Source organism: Stegostoma tigrinum, chromosome 21, assembly GCF_030684315.1.
Source record: "Stegostoma tigrinum isolate sSteTig4 chromosome 21, sSteTig4.hap1, whole genome shotgun sequence".
NCBI lineage: Eukaryota > Metazoa > Chordata > Chondrichthyes > Orectolobiformes > Stegostomatidae > Stegostoma > Stegostoma tigrinum.
In genome coordinates this window covers 28,827,349-28,845,383 of record NC_081374.1, presented here as the reverse complement: position 1 = coordinate 28,845,383, position 18,035 = coordinate 28,827,349, and the positions used below count along the sequence as shown (strand labels likewise).

At 39.1% G+C, this 18,035-nt stretch overlaps 1 protein-coding gene across 2 annotated transcripts in view; it reads right to left on the bottom strand.

Annotated features, from left to right (window-relative positions):
* itpr3 (inositol 1,4,5-trisphosphate receptor, type 3) overlaps positions 1-18,035 on the bottom strand; it is a 252,243-nt gene that overhangs the window by 5,029 nt on the left and 229,179 nt on the right. For both annotated transcript variants that reach the window (XM_059653417.1, XM_059653416.1), the window contains 8 exons: positions 17,779-17,971; positions 15,488-15,613; positions 14,603-14,775; positions 12,645-12,809; positions 10,111-10,303; positions 9,313-9,414; positions 6,336-6,460; positions 4,034-4,199 (listed from right to left, as the gene is read on the bottom strand). In XM_059653417.1, coding sequence (XP_059509400.1) covers positions 4,034-4,199; positions 6,336-6,460; positions 9,313-9,414; positions 10,111-10,303; positions 12,645-12,809; positions 14,603-14,775; positions 15,488-15,613; positions 17,779-17,971 — 1,243 coding nt within the window. The remainder of the gene's footprint in view (positions 1-4,033; positions 4,200-6,335; positions 6,461-9,312; positions 9,415-10,110; positions 10,304-12,644; positions 12,810-14,602; positions 14,776-15,487; positions 15,614-17,778; positions 17,972-18,035) is intronic.

Here is an 18,035-nt window from a genome sequence, read left to right as displayed (position 1 = left end):
TGATTTCTAAAGTATGAGGATATCTGGAAGACCTAGAGCAGAATGCCTCATCCTGGGAATAGAAGAGGTGGGGGAATTGTGAGTATGAGACAGAATTTTTGCAGGAGTGTGGATGAGAGGAGGTGTAGTCAAAGTAATTGTGGGAGTCAGTGAATTTGTAGTGGACGTCAGTGGTGAGTCGGTTCCCAGAGATGGAGAGGGAGAGGTCCAGGTCCAGGAAGGGGAGGGAGGTGTCATAAATGATCCAGGTGAATTTGAGGGCGCGATGAAAGGTGTTAGTGAAGTTGATGAAAGTTTGAGCTCCTTGTGGGAGCACGAGGCTGCACTGGTATTGTCATCAATTTAGCAGAGAAAGAGGTGGGGGATGGTGCTGGTGTAGTTGTTGAAGAGGGACTGTTCCACAAATCCTACAAACAGGCAGTCATAGCTTGAGCCTACACGGGCACCCATAGCTACCCATTTGTCTTAGAACAAAGAAAAGAACAAAGAAAATTACAGCACAGGAACCGGCCCTTCGACCCTCCAAGCCTGCGCCGATCAAGATCCTCTGTCTAACCTGTCATCTATTTTCTAACGGTCTGTGTCCATTTGCTCCTTGCCCATCCATGTACCTGTCCAAATATATCTGAAAAGACGCTAACATGTCTGCGTCTACCACCTCTGCTGGCAACGCGTTCCAGGCACCCACCACCCTCTGTGTAAAGAACTTTCCACGCATATCTCCCCTAAACTTTCCTCCTCTCATTTTGAACTCATGGCCCCTAGTAATTGAGTCCTCCACTCTGGGAAAAAGCTTTTTGCTATTCACCCTGTCTCTACCCCTCATGATTTTGTAGACCTCAATTAGGTCCCCCCTCAATCTCCGTCTTTCTAATGAAAATAATCCTAATCTACTCAACCTCTCTTCATAGCTAGCACCCTCAATACCAGGCAACATCCTGGTGAACTTCCTCTGCACCCTCTCCAAAGCATCCACATCCTTTTGGTAAAGTGGTGACCAGAACTGGACACAGTACTCCAAATGTGGCCGAACCAAAGTCCTATACAACTGCAACATGACCTGCAACTCTTGTACTCAATACCCCGTCCAATGAAGGAAAGCATGCCATATGCCTTCTTGACCACCCTAATGACCTGCGTTGTCACCTTCAGGGAACAATGGACCTGAACACCCAGATCTCTCTGTTCATCAATTTTCCCGAGGACTTTTCCATTTACTGTATAGTTCGCCCTTGAATTTGATCGTCCAAAATGCATCACCTCGCATTTGCCCGGATTGAACTCCATCTGCCATTTGTCTGCCCAACTCTCCAGTCTATCTATATTCTGCTGTAATCTCTGACAGTCCCCTTCATTATCTGCCACTCCACCAATCTTAGTGTCATCTGCAAACTTGCTGATCAGACCACCTACACCTTCCTCCAAATCATTTACATATATCACAAACAACAGTGGTCCCAGCACAGATCCCTGTGGAACACCACTAGTCACAGGTCTCCAATTTGAGAAACTCCTTTCTACTAGTACTCTCTGTCTCCTGTTGCCAAGCCAGTTTTTTATCCATCTAGCTAGAATACCCTGGACCCCATGTGACTTCACTTTCTCCATCAGCCTGCCATGGGGAACCTTATCAAACTGCCTTACTGAAGTCCATGTATATGACATTTACAGCCTTTCCCTCATCAACCAACTTTGTCACGTCCTCAAAGAATTCTATTAAGTTGGTAAGACATGACCTTCCCTGCACAAAACCATGTTGCCTATCACTGATAAGCCCTTTTTCTTCCAAATGGGAATAGATCCTATCCCTCAGTACCTTCTCCAGTAGGTTCCCTACCACTGACATCTTGTAGGAAGTGGGAGGAATCAAAGGAAAAACGGTTGAAAGTGAGGACCAGTTCTGCCAAATAAATGTGAGCGTTGGTGGAGGGGGACTAACTAGAGGAACAACAACTCATATTTTGCTTTGGGAGTTTACAGCCCAATGGCCTGAATATTGAATTCATCAGCTTCAAAATCTCTCGTCCCCCAACCTGTCCACCTTTCTGCTCACCTATCTGCTCCACCCTGTACATTGACTAAACACAATAATCCCCCACCTGCACACCCTCCCTGTAGCCCCAGTCCCCTCCCTCAATTTATTTCTGGGCACCCCTCCCCCTCCCCAGTCCTGATCCATAATCAGTGGATCAGATGAAAACTCTAAAGTCCTGCCACATCCAATCTTGAAAGGTGGTGAAAGTTTAATGAGTAGAGGACACTGCACAAATATTCCTATCCTTAGTGATGACAGTGAAAAAGATAAAGCTGAAGAATTTTTAACCATCTTCAGCCAGAAGTGCTGAGTGGATGATCTATCTCAGCTTCCTCCTTAGATGCCCCACACAACAGCTGGCAGTCTTCAAATAATTCCATCCATACCACATAACATCAAGAAAAAGCTGAAGATACTAATTATGGGCTCTGACAATCCGTGACCGATAGACACACCCATACCCAAGCAGTTCCACTGCAGTTTCAACACGGGCATGTGAAAAAATTGTCCAGGTATGCCCTGTCTACAAATAGCAGGACAAATCCAACAATGTTAATTACCACCCAATCAACCTGCTCTTGTTCATCAGCCAAGTTATGGGCAGGCTTGTTTGCTAGTGCATTCAAACAGCACTTGCTTGTCAACAAGTGACTGTCCTTGACATCGAGAAGCATTTGACGGAGTGTGGAATCAAGGGGCCCTACCAAAACTGAAGTCAATGTGAATTATGGGGAAAAGTCTCCACTGTACCAATGAAAATGGTTGTGATTGTTGGAGGTCAACCTACTCAGTTCCAGGACATCTCTGCAGAAATTCTCCGTAGTGGTGTCCTAGCCCAACCACCTTCAACTGCTTCATGAATGACTTTCTCTCCATCATACATTCAGGGGATGGTACGTTTCCTCATGTTTGTACAACATCCAGCAGATTTTTTCCCTCCTAAGGTACCAAAGTAGCTTGTATCCATAAGCAGTGAGATTTGGACAATATACAGCTTTGAGCAGGTAAGTGACAAGTAAAATTTGCGTCACATGACATGAATCAGGCAATGATCATTTCAAACAAGAGGGATATGTGCCCATGACATTCAATAGCATTGCCATCGCTGAATGCCCCATTATCAACATTCTGGAAGCTACCACTGACCAGAAGCTGAACTGGACCAACCACATAAATACTGTGCTACAAAAGCTGGTCAAGGTCAGAAATTGTGTGGTGAGGTGCGGTGAGGAACTCACCTCCAGCTTCTCCACGGCCTGTCCACCATCTAAAATGCACAAGTCAGAAATGCGATTACATACTCTGCACTTGCAAAAGTAAGTACAGCTCCAAAAACAATCAAGGAGTTTGACACCATCCAGATCAAAGCTTGATCGGCACCTCCTCCATCACTGAAGCACAACAATACAGCCATCGAGTTATACAGCACAGAAACAGAACCTTCGGTCCAACTAGTCCACAGTGACTATATTCCCAAACTAAACTCAACCCAATTGCCTGCGTTTGACCCATATCCTTCTTAATCTTTCCTATTCATGTACTTATCCGAATGTCTTTTAAATGTTGTAACTATACCTGCATCACCATTTCCTCTAGCAGTTCAGTTCACACATAAACCACTCTCTCAGTAAAAAAGTTGTTCCTCACGTTCCTTTTAAAACTTTCTCCTCTCACCTTAAAAATACTCCCGCTGGTTTTGAACTAAACAAGGGTGAGGGATAAACTGAAGTGCGATTTTGTACATGGGTCTTAGGCCATCAAACATATCACGTCAGCTACCCACTAAGATGTGATGCAAGAGGCACTTAATTTCTCCACACTGCATCTTAGGAGGCTGTGAGATGATTAGTTAAAGTAACATTACCAGTTTCCTCCAGCATACAAAATAGTACTGAACCAGATTGATCTATTATTTTCAATCTGAAAATGTAATTATTGCAGCATTTTATGAGCTGTTTTTATTCATCTGGTGAACAAGTATTAGATATCAGCACTTACCACAGATAAAACAGGTTGATTTCAGGACTTCTTCTTTCTTTTGTTTCTCACTTCTCAAATCAGCAAAGGTGTCAATGATAACACCAAAAATCAGGTTCAACACAATAATGATGACAATGAAGAAAAACAGCAGATCAAAGACAACACGAGCAGGAAAGAGAGCTTCCTGGAATACATCAATCATTGTAGAATTACAATTACTCTTGAAGGTCAATATCCTTGTGCTTCTGCAAAATAATCTGAACTAACTTGACATGTACAGATAATAATTTTCAGACACCATGTTAAGGAGAATTCTATAGTTCTTTTGGCAGGCTTTTGATGGTCAACGCTTATTTGATACATGAAAAATTGCCCTCTGAGACAAGCAAGCCAGGGTTTTTGAGAGACCTCAATGTGCTAAAACTAATTTTCTCCCTTTGACTCCTCTTTGAATCTTTCTTTTCTTATAATATAGGTAGTTCTTAGTTAATTTCTAGCTTATTTTGTTCATGTTGTTCGAAATAAATTATTTTAAACAGGTTTTCATCTTAATCTCCAGCTGTGATTCTGTTTCCAGGCTCACTATCTTGTGTTATGTTTTAACTTATGTTAAAATTGTATAAACCCTTAATTAGGTTTCATTCAGAATACTGCGAACAGTTCTGGTGTCCTTATAAAAGACTTAGAGGCCCTGAAGGGGAAAATTAGTAGAATGACCTATTAGAATAGGATAAACTTTTGTTTTCTCCAAAATGGGACATATAAGAGATATCCGGAGATAGACGTTCAAGATTGTGAAAGGGATTATAGGGTAAATAAGTTAGAATTTATTTCAACGTGTGTGCAAGACCAGAACTTGTGGCTGTAAGTAAATTATAGTCATGAAAAAATCAACCAGGAATTCTAGAGAAATATTGCTACCAGAGAGTTGTTGAATGTTGAACTGACTACAACAGCATTCAGCTAATGCAAATTGCAAAAATGCATTCAAGGGAAAAGGGAGAAATGAGCAGAATATGTTTATGGGTTGGGTAAGATAGATGGGAAGATATGTGAGTTAAATAAGGGCTTGTTGGTCTGAATGGTCTATTTCTGTGCTGTGCATACATTGTCAAAAGAAGTTAACTACCCCGCTCAGGCAGTATGATGGCTCAGTGGTTAGTACTGCTGCCTCACAGTACCAGGACCTCAGGTTCAAACCCATCCTTGGGTGACTGGATTCTGCACATTCTCCCCATTCTGTGCGGGCATCCTCTGGGTGCTCTGGTTTCCTTCCAGTCTAAAGATGTGCATGCTAGCTGAATTGGCCATGCTAAATTGCCTGTAATGTTCAGGGTCATGTAGGTTAAGTGTGTTAGCCATGGGAAGTGCAGAATTACAGGGAAAGGTAGAGGTATGTGTCTGGGTGGGATGCTCTTCAGAGGGCTGGTGTGGACCTATTGGGCCAAATGGCCTTTTTCACACTGTAGGGATTCTATGATTGTCCTCATGCCTGTGTAGAGTTCCGCCAGGTGCTCTGGTTTCCTCCCAAAGTTCAGGGATGTGTAGGCCAGGGGGCCTAACCATGGTAAATGTGGGGTTATGGGCATAGGGTGTGATGCTGTTTGGAGGGTTAGTACAGACTTGAAGGGCCAAATGGCATCTATGTGCACTGTAGGGATTCTATGAATATTTTCACTTTTTTGTTGGTAGTCAGACAACATGTAAAAAACAAATGTACTAAAAACATTGAAAAAAGGCCCTGCTGATTTGCTTACTCTGTAATATATGTGTATGTGCCTCAAGGTAATTCATCACCCCTGGCTTAACGTAAAGACACGGTTACTATTAACAATGATGATAAGTTAGAACACACAGTGATACTGCAGCACATTGGTAGGATAGTGTTTTAGTTGAGATTCCTTTTATGTTCAATTAAAACCTGTGCCATTAGATGAAATGCCAAAAATGGCAAAGGCAAATTGACACAGGAAAACTGAACATGAAATGTTAAATTCCCTGTCACTTTTTAAATAGTATGATGTTACTAGCTCTTAATTGACAGTAATACATTCTATAAGCTGGAACATAAGCTTTGATAATGAGAATGGATAGTAGTATGGTGTTTCTTAAAAGGACTGATAAAACATTTGGGTGGGGAAATTATATAACAGTAATTTTAAAAATTTGAATTTATTTTGGTGAGTCTGAGTCTTCAAGCTGCATGCACACATGTAATAACAGTGAGTAGGTATGGATACTTACTGCTGGATTTTAAACTTGAAACTGTGGAGGTGAGAGACAAATGCTTTGAGGTCTCTTATTATAAAGATTTACTTACATCTTTTGAAGGTTGTCTGAGTATATCTCCAACACCACCTCCATTACGTAGACCATGATTTAATACTGTTACTATACACATCAATAGAGTGTCACAGGCTCGCTCTTTGTCACCCTCTGCCTCATCTGTAGTGACAAAAGTAAAGTAAAATTTTCATCCAGTATTCTTTGAGAAATTAAGAGTGTGAGCTCCAAGCCAATTGCACAGATAATAACTTTAACCACTTGTGCAGAAAATTTCCTTATCTCCACAATTCCAATCACTTTTTAAAAAGTCACACGACTTTAGTCCAACAGGTTTATTTGGAATCACAGAAGCTTTCGGAGTACAGCCCTTCATCAGGTGCAGTGCGACAGCAGGGCAGAGGCATCAAAAGATCATACAACTGGTGTGAGTCAGGTGTCAGATAATAAATTGCTGCAGGTGACCAAGAGTGTTAGACAGTGAGAAGAGTATTTATAAGTGTTTGCTGTCATGACAACTGACAAAGACATAGGAATACACAAAAGGAGATATTCAGGTCAGACATTGAATTGTAGGTGTGAGGCTTTGTTCAGAATCTGTGTCAGAGTTTAAACTTGGATTCAAGCTGATTTCATTGCGAAAGCTGGCATTTTTTAAATACCACATTGACTGACTGTGACTGCAATTTCTGTGTTTTTGAACAAAATAGAATGTATCTGCAAATAAGCAAACATCTTGGATGAAATGATTCACCCATTAGATGTGTGTGTGTGTGTGTGTGTGTGTGTGTGTGTGTGTGTGTGTGTGTGTAATAAGTAATTCAAAACCTCACAACTAATTAAGGTAGAGAGATCATCACAATTTATCAAGGTGATGCTGTCAAAACAGGAAAGTAAAGAAGATTTCACAGATACAAAAATCGACCTACAACTCAGATGACCCTGAGACACTTTGCCGTCGCCCCGCTCGCAAACTCCTAAAATCATCTCCTACACCGACTCTACAGTAGGTACTGCAACCTTTATAATTGAGATAGAGTCCATATTCCCAGTTTGTGCTCAAGAGATACAGCTGAATGGTTACAAGATACTGCCAAGAAGATGAGGCAACTGAACTACACCACCAACATGCATTACAAGAACAGGAAACTAGAGAACCATGGAATCACCACCAGCAGTAACCAAGCCTCCCCTGGTACCACAGATGAAAGTGGTACCACCACAGGAAAATACACCATTAATTTATCTGACCGCACCCTTCGACTAAACAAAATTGAATTTCTCAGCCAAAGGCTGAGTTTCTGTCCCACTACCAAAATGGGCCCCATTGGTTTTGTGGCAGACAGAGGAATTCATCAGGTGAATGAGGTTCTAGGAATTCTTCCACAAACCCCAACATGTCAGCAGTGAGCCCAATGAGACAACCAATGAACTGGCACAGTCGAAACAAATCTGTGGAACAGCAACCAAAGGAGGAGTTGAATTGGAACCCCCCCCCCCCCCCCCTAGGCTCTATACGTATGCTCAAGCTGTCAGGAGGTGCGTTAATGCCAAATTCATCATTTGTACTCACAAGGTAGTGCAGAACATCACCCAAGCACAATACAATGCCATCATACTGTCAAGACCAATTGCAACATTTTCGTCAGTCTAGCAGACAAATGAGGAGCCATCGTCATACAAAATAGAATGGAATACTGCAAAGAGGTGTACTGACTAGTGAACAACCAGGAACAGTACAGACAACTGCCTCCCAATCCAACCCAAGAACACACTTGTCAACTCAACAGACTGATCAAGACTTTTGATCCAATCCTTCAGAGTATCCTGTGCACTCTCATCCCACGTACTTCTCACATAGGAGACTTGTGCTGCCTTCCAAAGATACACAAAGCCAACACACCTGGACGTCCCATTGTATCAGGCAATGGGGCACTGTGTGAGAACCTCTCTGGCTATGTCAAGGGCATTTTGAAACCCATCATACAAGGAAACCCCGGCTTCTGTTGCAACACTACAGACTTCTGACAGACACTCTGCTCCCATGGGCCAGTCAAATCATGAACATTCCTTATCATAATGGATGTTTTGTCACTTTACGCCAGCATCCCCCACGACAACAGCATCGCTGCAACAGTGTCACTGCTCATTACCAACAAATGCCAATTTCCAGATACCATCCTACAATTTATCCACTTCAGCCTCAAACAAAATGTCTTCCCCATTGACAACCAGTTCTTCATCCAGACACTTGAAACAGCCACTGTAACCAAATTTGCTCCCCAGTGTACCAACATTTTCATGGACAGGCTCGAGGAAGGCTTCTGTGCAGCACAGGAACTCCAACCAACACTATACACCAGATGCATTGATGACATTTTCCTCCTTTGGACTCATGGCAAGGAATCACTGAAACAACAGCGATAGCAACAAGTTTCATCCCACTGTCAGACAGAAGTCAGACTTCTGCTGCTAAATATAGATGTATGACAGTCAGATGAGAACAGATCTGGTGGCATCTGGTCTAATCTATGTGTGACTCCAGACCAAGAGCAACGTGATTGACTCTTACCTGCCCTCTAGGATAGGCAATAAATGCTGCCCTAAACAGTGAAGCCCTCATTCTGTGAGTGAATTTTAAAAAGCTACAATGTGTTACCTTTGAAATATTTTTTGTTGGTCTATTAAACAGAAAATACTTGGGTGAGTTAGCAGAGGAATGCGAGTACCACTGGAATCATACCTACCTTTCCTATCAATAAGATATAATCTGACCATCACCCTTTGACTTTCAATGGCATTACAGCCTTCTCAAGGGCAATTAGGAATGGGCAATGAATACTGGGCTGGTTGGCGAGGCCTAAATCCCATGAGAGAACTAAAATTTGGGAGGAAACTGGGGAAAAGGAAGAGAACATCTTGTATCTTCTCGAATGTGATGGTAAATGAGATTTGTAGAGTGATGTGCAGAGTTTTGCTAATTTGTTTCTGCAGGTTAACGGTAATATGCTGACCTGATGCCTCAGTGTCTTGGATGCCTGCAGAACAATGAACATCATCAGCTGCACACGTGTTGATAAAATCCTTTATAGCGCTTCCTGGTACTGCAAATGAACCTAATGACAAAAGAAACAGTCTGCTTATCATTGTAACCTTTGTCTTACTGAAGATTTGTATAAAATTCTTGCTCTTAATGATGTCATCCATTTTACTAGGTTATTCTTGTTCTAATTCTCAAATTATTTAATTTTCCCTCTTTAGATATTGATGTTTCATGTACCATCCCTAAGGTCTTTGTCAGTATTTATGGCTGAGCCACTATGAGATATGCAAAGGACGACCTGGCAATTAGTTCTGTAATTTTTTTTCCCTGTGCAGAGAAAAAGTGTGTCATCACACACTCAAAAATGCTTCTTGATCTCAAGTTCGAGATGAGGAAGTTATTATGTGCAAAGTTGCATTTGTTCATCTGTGATACCACTTTAGTATGGCAATGTACTTTATGCCCTGATACTCCTTTGCTACATTAGTCCTATGAACAAACAAAGATGAATGGCCACCAATCTCTGGCACTCTGGTCAACTTGCATGTCGTGGAATGAGTGTGGATTTGATGCCAGACATATTGGACAATATTCATTTTCTGGTTGTCAGTCCACATTGTTATGTCCATTAAAGTTATTCAGTGGGAAAAGCTAAAGCTTTTGCAAAATCAGGAAAGCCTGCCTGATGGCCAAGACAGTGCCAGAGCATGGTCTAAATTATAGCCGAGTTCTGCTGTATTAAGCCAGTAGAGTCTCAAGCTATATTTACCTGATGTCTTGCTGCTCGGTAACCTCTCAACATCTAGAATGAAATCATCTTTCAGAAAGAGGAAGCCCACGATCGAGAAAAGATAAACAAGGATGAGGGCAAGCACAGCTGTCAGGAGGATGGAACGACCATTACGTGTAACACTTTTAATGACATTAAACAGGGTCTCTTCTCTGTAAATCAAATCCAACAGCTGAAATACAATAGTCAGACATGTGGTAACTTTATATTTGTCAGTTTTAAGTGTCTCATTTTCATAGTCTGAACTTTGCAGAATAGGAAGGCAGTAATTTTCAACAGAAGCATCTTTACAACAATGTTGCTTTGAAATTGGTTTTCATTAGAGGAAATACAAACATTTTCTGCATTTTATGCTGGTTTGGTATCAAGAAACAACAAAAAGTAGTTTCAATTTACATTCATCTGGTCTATCTTCCCTCAAATCCCATAAACCAATGTAAAACAAAACAGAAAACAATGCAAAATGAGGGGTACAATTCTGAAAGGGTGCAGGAATACACATCACTGTCCGTGGTAGGGCAGGTAGAGAGTTAATAAAACATACAATAGATGGGGCTTTATTACTAGGGACATAGAGTACAAGAGCAAGGTGATGCCGAATTGTATACTTATAAAATTTCAGTTGTAGGGTTGTGTGCAGTTCTGGGTGAAACACTACAGGAAGGATATGAACACATTAGTGAAAGAGATTTACAAGAATGGTTCCAGTTATAAGATAGTGTCATCACATGCTCAAGAATGCACACTTTAGTTGTAAGGTTAGCTTTGAGAAGTTGGAACTGTTCTATTTGGAGAGATGAAGACTAATAGCAGATCAGAATGAAGTTTTCAAAATCATGAAGGACGTGGAAAGAGTAGACAGAAAAGGATCAAGAACAAGACAGCACAGATATAAAGTGCAAAAACAGAACTTGCTGGAAAAGCTCAGCAGGTTTGGCAGCATCTGTGAAAAGAAAATCAAAGTTAATGTTTCAGGTCCGGTGACCCTTCCTCAGAATGGTCTGAGGAAGGGTCACCAGACCCAAAATGTTAATTTTGAATTTCTCTTCACAGATGCTGCCAGACCTGCTAAGATTTTCCAGCAACTTCTGTTTTTGTTCCCGATTTACAGCATCCACAGTTATTTTGGTTTTTATTATGGATTAAACTTAATTTGAAGAAGAAGCAAATGTGAGGGGAGAATAAAAGATTTTCACACAACGTGTGTTTCAGGTCAGAAATGAACTGTCTAGAAGTGTGGTGGAAGCAGGTTGAGGCATTCAAGAGGGCATCACATGATTATTTAGATACATTACATTGTGCAAGGATTTGGAGAACACATAGATAAAGGCACCGAGTCATATTGCTCATCTGAAGAGCATCATGACATGTCTCATCACGAATTGCCTGACACGATGGGTCAAATTGCCTCCTTCTGCACCATAACACTTGTGTGATTGTATGAATCATGCAGCATGTTTTTAGATTAGGCCAATGTTTTATATTTACATCTTAAACTTCTACACTAACCTACTTGGTCAAGGCTGGGGAACAAATTTCAATGGAAACTGGGCACTGAATTAATAAATTGTCCCTCCTTCTTTAGAGATTGGGTTTGATTCTAACTTAGTCTTATGGCATGAAAGGTCCCTTTTTTCTGCTGACTGCAAAGTTTCTGCTTGAAATGAGCCAAGAAATCATAAACCAGTTCCTATTTGGCCTGAGGTCCACATTGTGACATTGCGTGTAATTCAGGAAATTGATCATTTATTGACCAGGTGGGAAGCAGTAACATAGTGGTACTTTCAATGGACTTGTAAACAAGAGCCTTGGCTAATGTCCTATAGATTTGAGTTTGAATCTCACTGCAGTATCTGGTAAAATCTGAGTTCAATAAATCCTGGAATTAAAAAAAAGCTAGTCTAATGGTAACCAAGTAAACATTGTTGATTATCATAAAACCCATTTGGTTCATTAATGTCCTTTAGGAAAGGAAATCTGCTAGCCTTACTTGGTCTGGCCAGATTCCAGAAATATGATTGGCTCTTCAATTGCCCTCTGAAATGGCTGACAGAACCAATCAGTCCAAGGGCAAACATGGATGGGCAAGAAGTGCTGGACTTGCCTGAAATTGTATATCCCATGTGAGAATAAATAAAGATATAGCTACAAGAAAAGATCATGGGAAAAAGTACAATCAAGAGCATACTGCAAATAATTACTAGAATCAGTAATCTCTCTAGGCAGAGAATTTCTCTCGCAGTTTTCATGTTTAGTTCATATGCGACAGTGAAGCACAAGACACAGTTACCGTACAATTACCTAAAAATATAGCATCAGCCTTTAGTTGTAAAAGGGCTGAACATCTTTAATGCTGTTTTATTTCACTTCAAGCAATTTTTTTGGACAGTTACCTTAAACAATATAGCATAACCAGAGCTCAATACTAAATGAAACAGGAGTTAGGTGAAATGCTTTGATTAAACATTTTAAACATTCTGGATGAAACGGTGATAAATGAAGATCTAACATACCAGGATGCTGTAGAAAAACTCATGCACGAAGAGCCCCAGCACACTTGTCACTATGTATCCAATATGGTAAAGGAATGCCATGTCCATAATCATGGCCTTGTATCCAATGATAAATTTCCCACCATTGCCCACAAAACTAACCAGATACACTATTTTGTTGATGAGCTAAATATAACAAAATGAAAAGAAAAAAAAAATTAATGTGAAAATAAAGTGCATCAAATGTAATCCAATATTCAGAGTGCATTGCAAAATGAGTAACCAGCATTTTTATTGACTGGAAGTAGTTTAACATTTCTATTGAATGCCTTGGAGATTCACTCTTGAAGGTGATAGTGATCTTACTGTTGAGTACGAGAGCTACTTTAGACTGAATGTGTACTTATTTACAATGCCAAATCTTGCAAGTCTGTCCCAGATACCCTAGGACCTCTCATAACTCTTAGACAACAGAGATCTCACAGGTTCCTTTATTCTATCAAGGTTTTTCAGCCAGGCAGGGACAGTTGCTGGGAGAAAAAAAAGACTACCTCCTCCAAAAATAGCTGATGCCACCATTTTGAAACTATCGGATTGATGCAGAATGAAGATACAACACTGCTCACACTTCTACCAGGCCCACAATGGAACAGGCCATACACCTGCAATTCACATACCACTGACTTGATTATTGACCTTTTTCCTGGAGTGTTGGGCAAGCCTTCTAACTCTGGACACTGTACTCCCTCAGATTGCAACAAGGGCTTTGGCTGGCTTGATCTGACTTTCTGTGGCAGCCCTTTGGAAAAGGATGACCCTCCTCTACAAGAACCCATTTGCCAGCATTTCCAGGTTCTGGTTCATGAAATGCAGTATGAGCTTTCTGCTCTCTGTGACCTAACAGGCAAACACCACAGTGTGAGGAGCAGTTGCTGGTTTTCAGAGCATGAAGTAGTGTACATCTGGGCTTTAGGTGTGGCACCAGTGTTGTATATACAAGAAGGTCCCAGTATTGGTAAGCAATTCCACCTCTCCTCCTCAGTGATGCCACAAGATTATGCAAGCAAAGTTGCTCTGTGCATGGTAAACCAAGTGCCTTGAATCTTGCTTAACAAAAGAACTTTAACGGCAAATTGAGAAAATCCACTCCAAGTTTATCTACATAACAATAGTCAATTGTGCAACATTGCAAATTGTTTTGACTCACTGTGAGAAATGCACTACTGTGTATGAATTCAACCACATTTTCCCTTCTGCTGAGTTACCGCTAAACATAATACTTATAGCTCTCAAACATTCTTTTCCTACCAGCCAATATATACAATAATTCTAAACAAACACAAAGAATGCAGATGAAACTCAAGAGAGAGAAACAGTTAATGTTTCAAGTCCAGAATTCAAATTTCAGAACTTGCTTTTACACAATTATTCATCTAATTTAGCACTGGGTTTTTAATTTTCTATAATATTAGATGACAGTGACCAATACACGTATATATTGGAATTAGTCAATTTGTCTTTCATGTTAAACAAATACTTTTAAACCATTAATTAATTCACATTCTGTTTCGTATATTCTCCTGTTGCATATTTGATTATTTGGGTGGATCGTTACTTGTTCACTTAACCCCCACATGTCGGATAATCCTCAAAGTAATTAAATAGAGCATGTGTGCAAGAATTTTGGAATTTTGCCAAATTACTTCAGCAAACAAATTGAAAGGCAGAGTCTTTTGTCAATAACAAGTAAATGCCAACATCAATTTTACATGTAATTTCTATGACCACCCATTGCTAAGTGAGACATCTTGTAATGATTTCTTTTTCAGGATTTTCCAGACAATTATCCAGCAATTGTATCAAATAGTAGATTAGTCAACTGAATAAAAACTGACTTCATACCTATTTATTTCAAGCACGGAGCCTTTGTTTTGCATAATTCAGCATTCAAGTTTGTTAATAACCAGCTTTATACTTACATTAAGTGATCCCAGTGTTAACAAAGTGTGACCAATTCCAATGTAATATATCGATCGAATTATCAATGCTATTAATAATGTTCTGAGGCCATATCTCTTGGAAAGCAGAGAAACTACTGAGAAACAAATTACACCCCAAAAAACAAGTGAGAGAAAAGATGAGTCCAGGGCCCCTGTATGAAGAAAAGTAGAAAACAGGTTGTTACTATGTTTTTTTTTCACTTAATACATTTTATTATGTAACAGAACATGTTGTAACCTTCTGTCAGGTCACTCAAGTGTGTCTGCTGATTTTGACTGCCGGAATTTGCAATACAATTTTGGCAGCAGTTAAACGTACCTTACATTGTTGCAGTACCAAAACAAATTTGATTATTAAAGCTATGACCATCTTTTTCACCTGCTTTTAAAACCTAGGCTTGACACCATTTGTCCTTATTTTATTGCTTTCTCCACTTGCCTTTTTACTTACTCTTTACAACCTTAATAGTATGCTAAGTTATGGGTCAATGTCAAAACAACAGGAGCCTGTGGTTTGGTTTGAAAGAACAGATCATACTGTTCCATAATACTAATGGCATAATTGGTCTTTAAATCACTAGCAGTATAATTTTCCATTATTATTAACTGTTACCAGTAGTTTTAGGACTTCGACAAGGTCCAACAGAGGCAATACATTTACCGCACAAATCCTTGTGGCATAATAGCAAGTTAAATTTTTCAATTTATTCTCGATAATCAGATGGAGAAGTGTTTGGACTTTGACCTAAATTTTGAAAGTCAAAGTTCTTGATTAAATGTTCAGCTAATTATTCACCATCATTTATAATCTATTCAGATGATAATTTTCAAACATTCAAATGCTTCATTAATCCATGAACCTACCCATTGATGTAGGTTCTGCATAAGGATAGAAGAAGGCAATGACCAGATTGATAAACACAGCCAGGTTGAAGGAGATGCTGCCCCATAGTGACATCCTCCTGGAAAACCAGTACAGCAGTGGCATATCTAACATAAAAAACAAAGACAATGCAATATACAAATAAAATAAATAAACAAACAATCAGTGAGAGCACAAAGATGTACCAGTTCAACTATTTAAATTCAATTTTAACAATTGTGATTTTACTTGCACCTTCTTGAAAACTGAATTCCCACTACACAATTTACAGCAGAATTTAGAACACCAGAAAAAGGAAACCATTAGTAATGCTCCACATATATCCCCTCCACTCTTATTTACTTCATTTGACCCAATCAGCATATCTATCTTTTCCTCTTTCAGTCATGCATATCCCACAAATACAACTGTCTGCCTCATCAGTCCATTCAGTAAAGAAACTTCTCCTCAAGTCTTCTTTGATTTATTAGCGATTACTTTATATTTATACTGCAATTTTGGACATTACCGCAAACTATAACATTATTTTTTACATCTACCCTATCAATCCTTTTCATTATTTAGAAGACATCTCTACTGAGTACCGTCTCAATGTTCTATTTGTAACAGAAAGAGCTGGAGTTTGTTAGATTTTCTTTATAATTGCACCCTCCAATTTTGGTGTAACTATTGTAAATTCTATCGCACCTTTCCAAGGGCTTCTACATTGTTTTTGTAATATGGTGACCAGAATTGCGCACAGTGATTCAAATGCAATCAATGTAAGGTTTCAGTTTAATTCAAAATAACTTCTCTGCTTTTCAATTACATCATATTTCTAGTGCTCTATTTATGCTTTGAGTGGCAGTGTTAAATTACTCCTGCTCTAATTCTTTTGTGTCTTTCCCCCTTTTACACTATTATTTTCCAAGTGTAAATGGCCACTTAATTCCCAAACTGTAAATACACTACTAATATATACACATCTGAGTTGAAAATAATTCTGCAATTTACACTCTCATTCTACCATAACTTACAATTAAGATGTAAAGTATTATAATGCATTCTCTATTTATGGGTGGTTTCATTGTACAAATATGATCCTTGACTTAAGAAAAATACAAATATTTGAATAGTTTAACACATTTGTTTTTTTTAAATGAATTGCAAACCAAAAACAAAAATCCTCTTTCTGTATATTCCTTTAATTGTGACTGAGTTCTTTCGTACCTGTGGAAGATGACTAGAATCCAAACTATGCTTCAGCTTTATTTTCAAGAATAGAGTTTGAGTAAACAAAAAAGTTTTTACATTAAAAGCTCTACAAAATTATTAATCTGTTATTCTAGAATGTGGAGCGGGCTTGAAATAACAACCATTGCAAGTTGAATCAAACAAGGGAAACTATTTACACTCTAACCTCTCCAAACTGGAAATTTATTATTCAGAAACACCAGTTGTTCAGAAATATTTTCTACAGAATCATCTGGTCCATTAACAGCACTATTTTAACACAGTACTTTGGCACTGGAAATGTAGAAGTTACAGTATCTGGATAAATAAAACAATCTTCATAATTTCTTTCTAAGACTTTATCAGTATTGTTTATTCCACGTAAATATTTATATCCACTGTTTGCACAGTTCACACGCCTTTGGTTAGGCATTTCAATGTCATTCTATTATCCATAAAATTCCAAATTGCAGAAAGGTCTTATTCCCATGCAATGCAAATGGAGATGTTGCTATGAGGGCTGTTCCAAAGAGAAATTATTCTGAAAGTATCTGTGATCAAATTATTTTTCTTTAAATTCAAGTTCAATTTCAACACTGCATTCCCAAATTTAATTTCTGTCATTTCACAGAGACAATTTTGATTTAATGGCATTCCCTGCTAGGTTCACACCATTAACCTTTTGTGATTGAATTTTCTATGTGGTTTATTAGTAATACACTTCAATGCATTACATGGATTTCTGTACCATCATAAAATATGTAGATGGGAACTAATATCTAAGCCTTAAATGTTGCTTCACAATTACTTAATGTGAAAATTAAAGTGATTTGTGGAACTGTCTTTCAAAATTCTAAACTACTAATTTCTAATTTACATGCCCTAGAATTTGGAACCTTTCAATGTGTTCCATCTGTTCCCAAAATAATTGAAAAGCACAACAGCACAACAGCATAATTCCTCCTTTCATTCGCACAGGTAGATCAGTGAAATATCTCTAGGCAGCAAATTCTTTGCTTTGACAGTAAAAACAAATGAATGCTTTCAAAAACTGTCTTACTTCGGAGTTTCTTCTGCCATTTCATCTCATTGTATAAAAAATTGGTCTTTTCAAAGAAGTCGCTGACTTTGCTGCCTTGTTCATCTTGCTCTGTTGTGTTGACCACTCTGTGCTTTGACTCATTTGTTAGGTATTCACAAATGCTTGGCACAGGGAATACAATCTGCTCCATGTTTCGATCATTCCGAATAATCTAGTGATCAGAACCATAGCAGGAAAATGCAGTTAAACAGACAAAAGTTACACAGCCATACAAC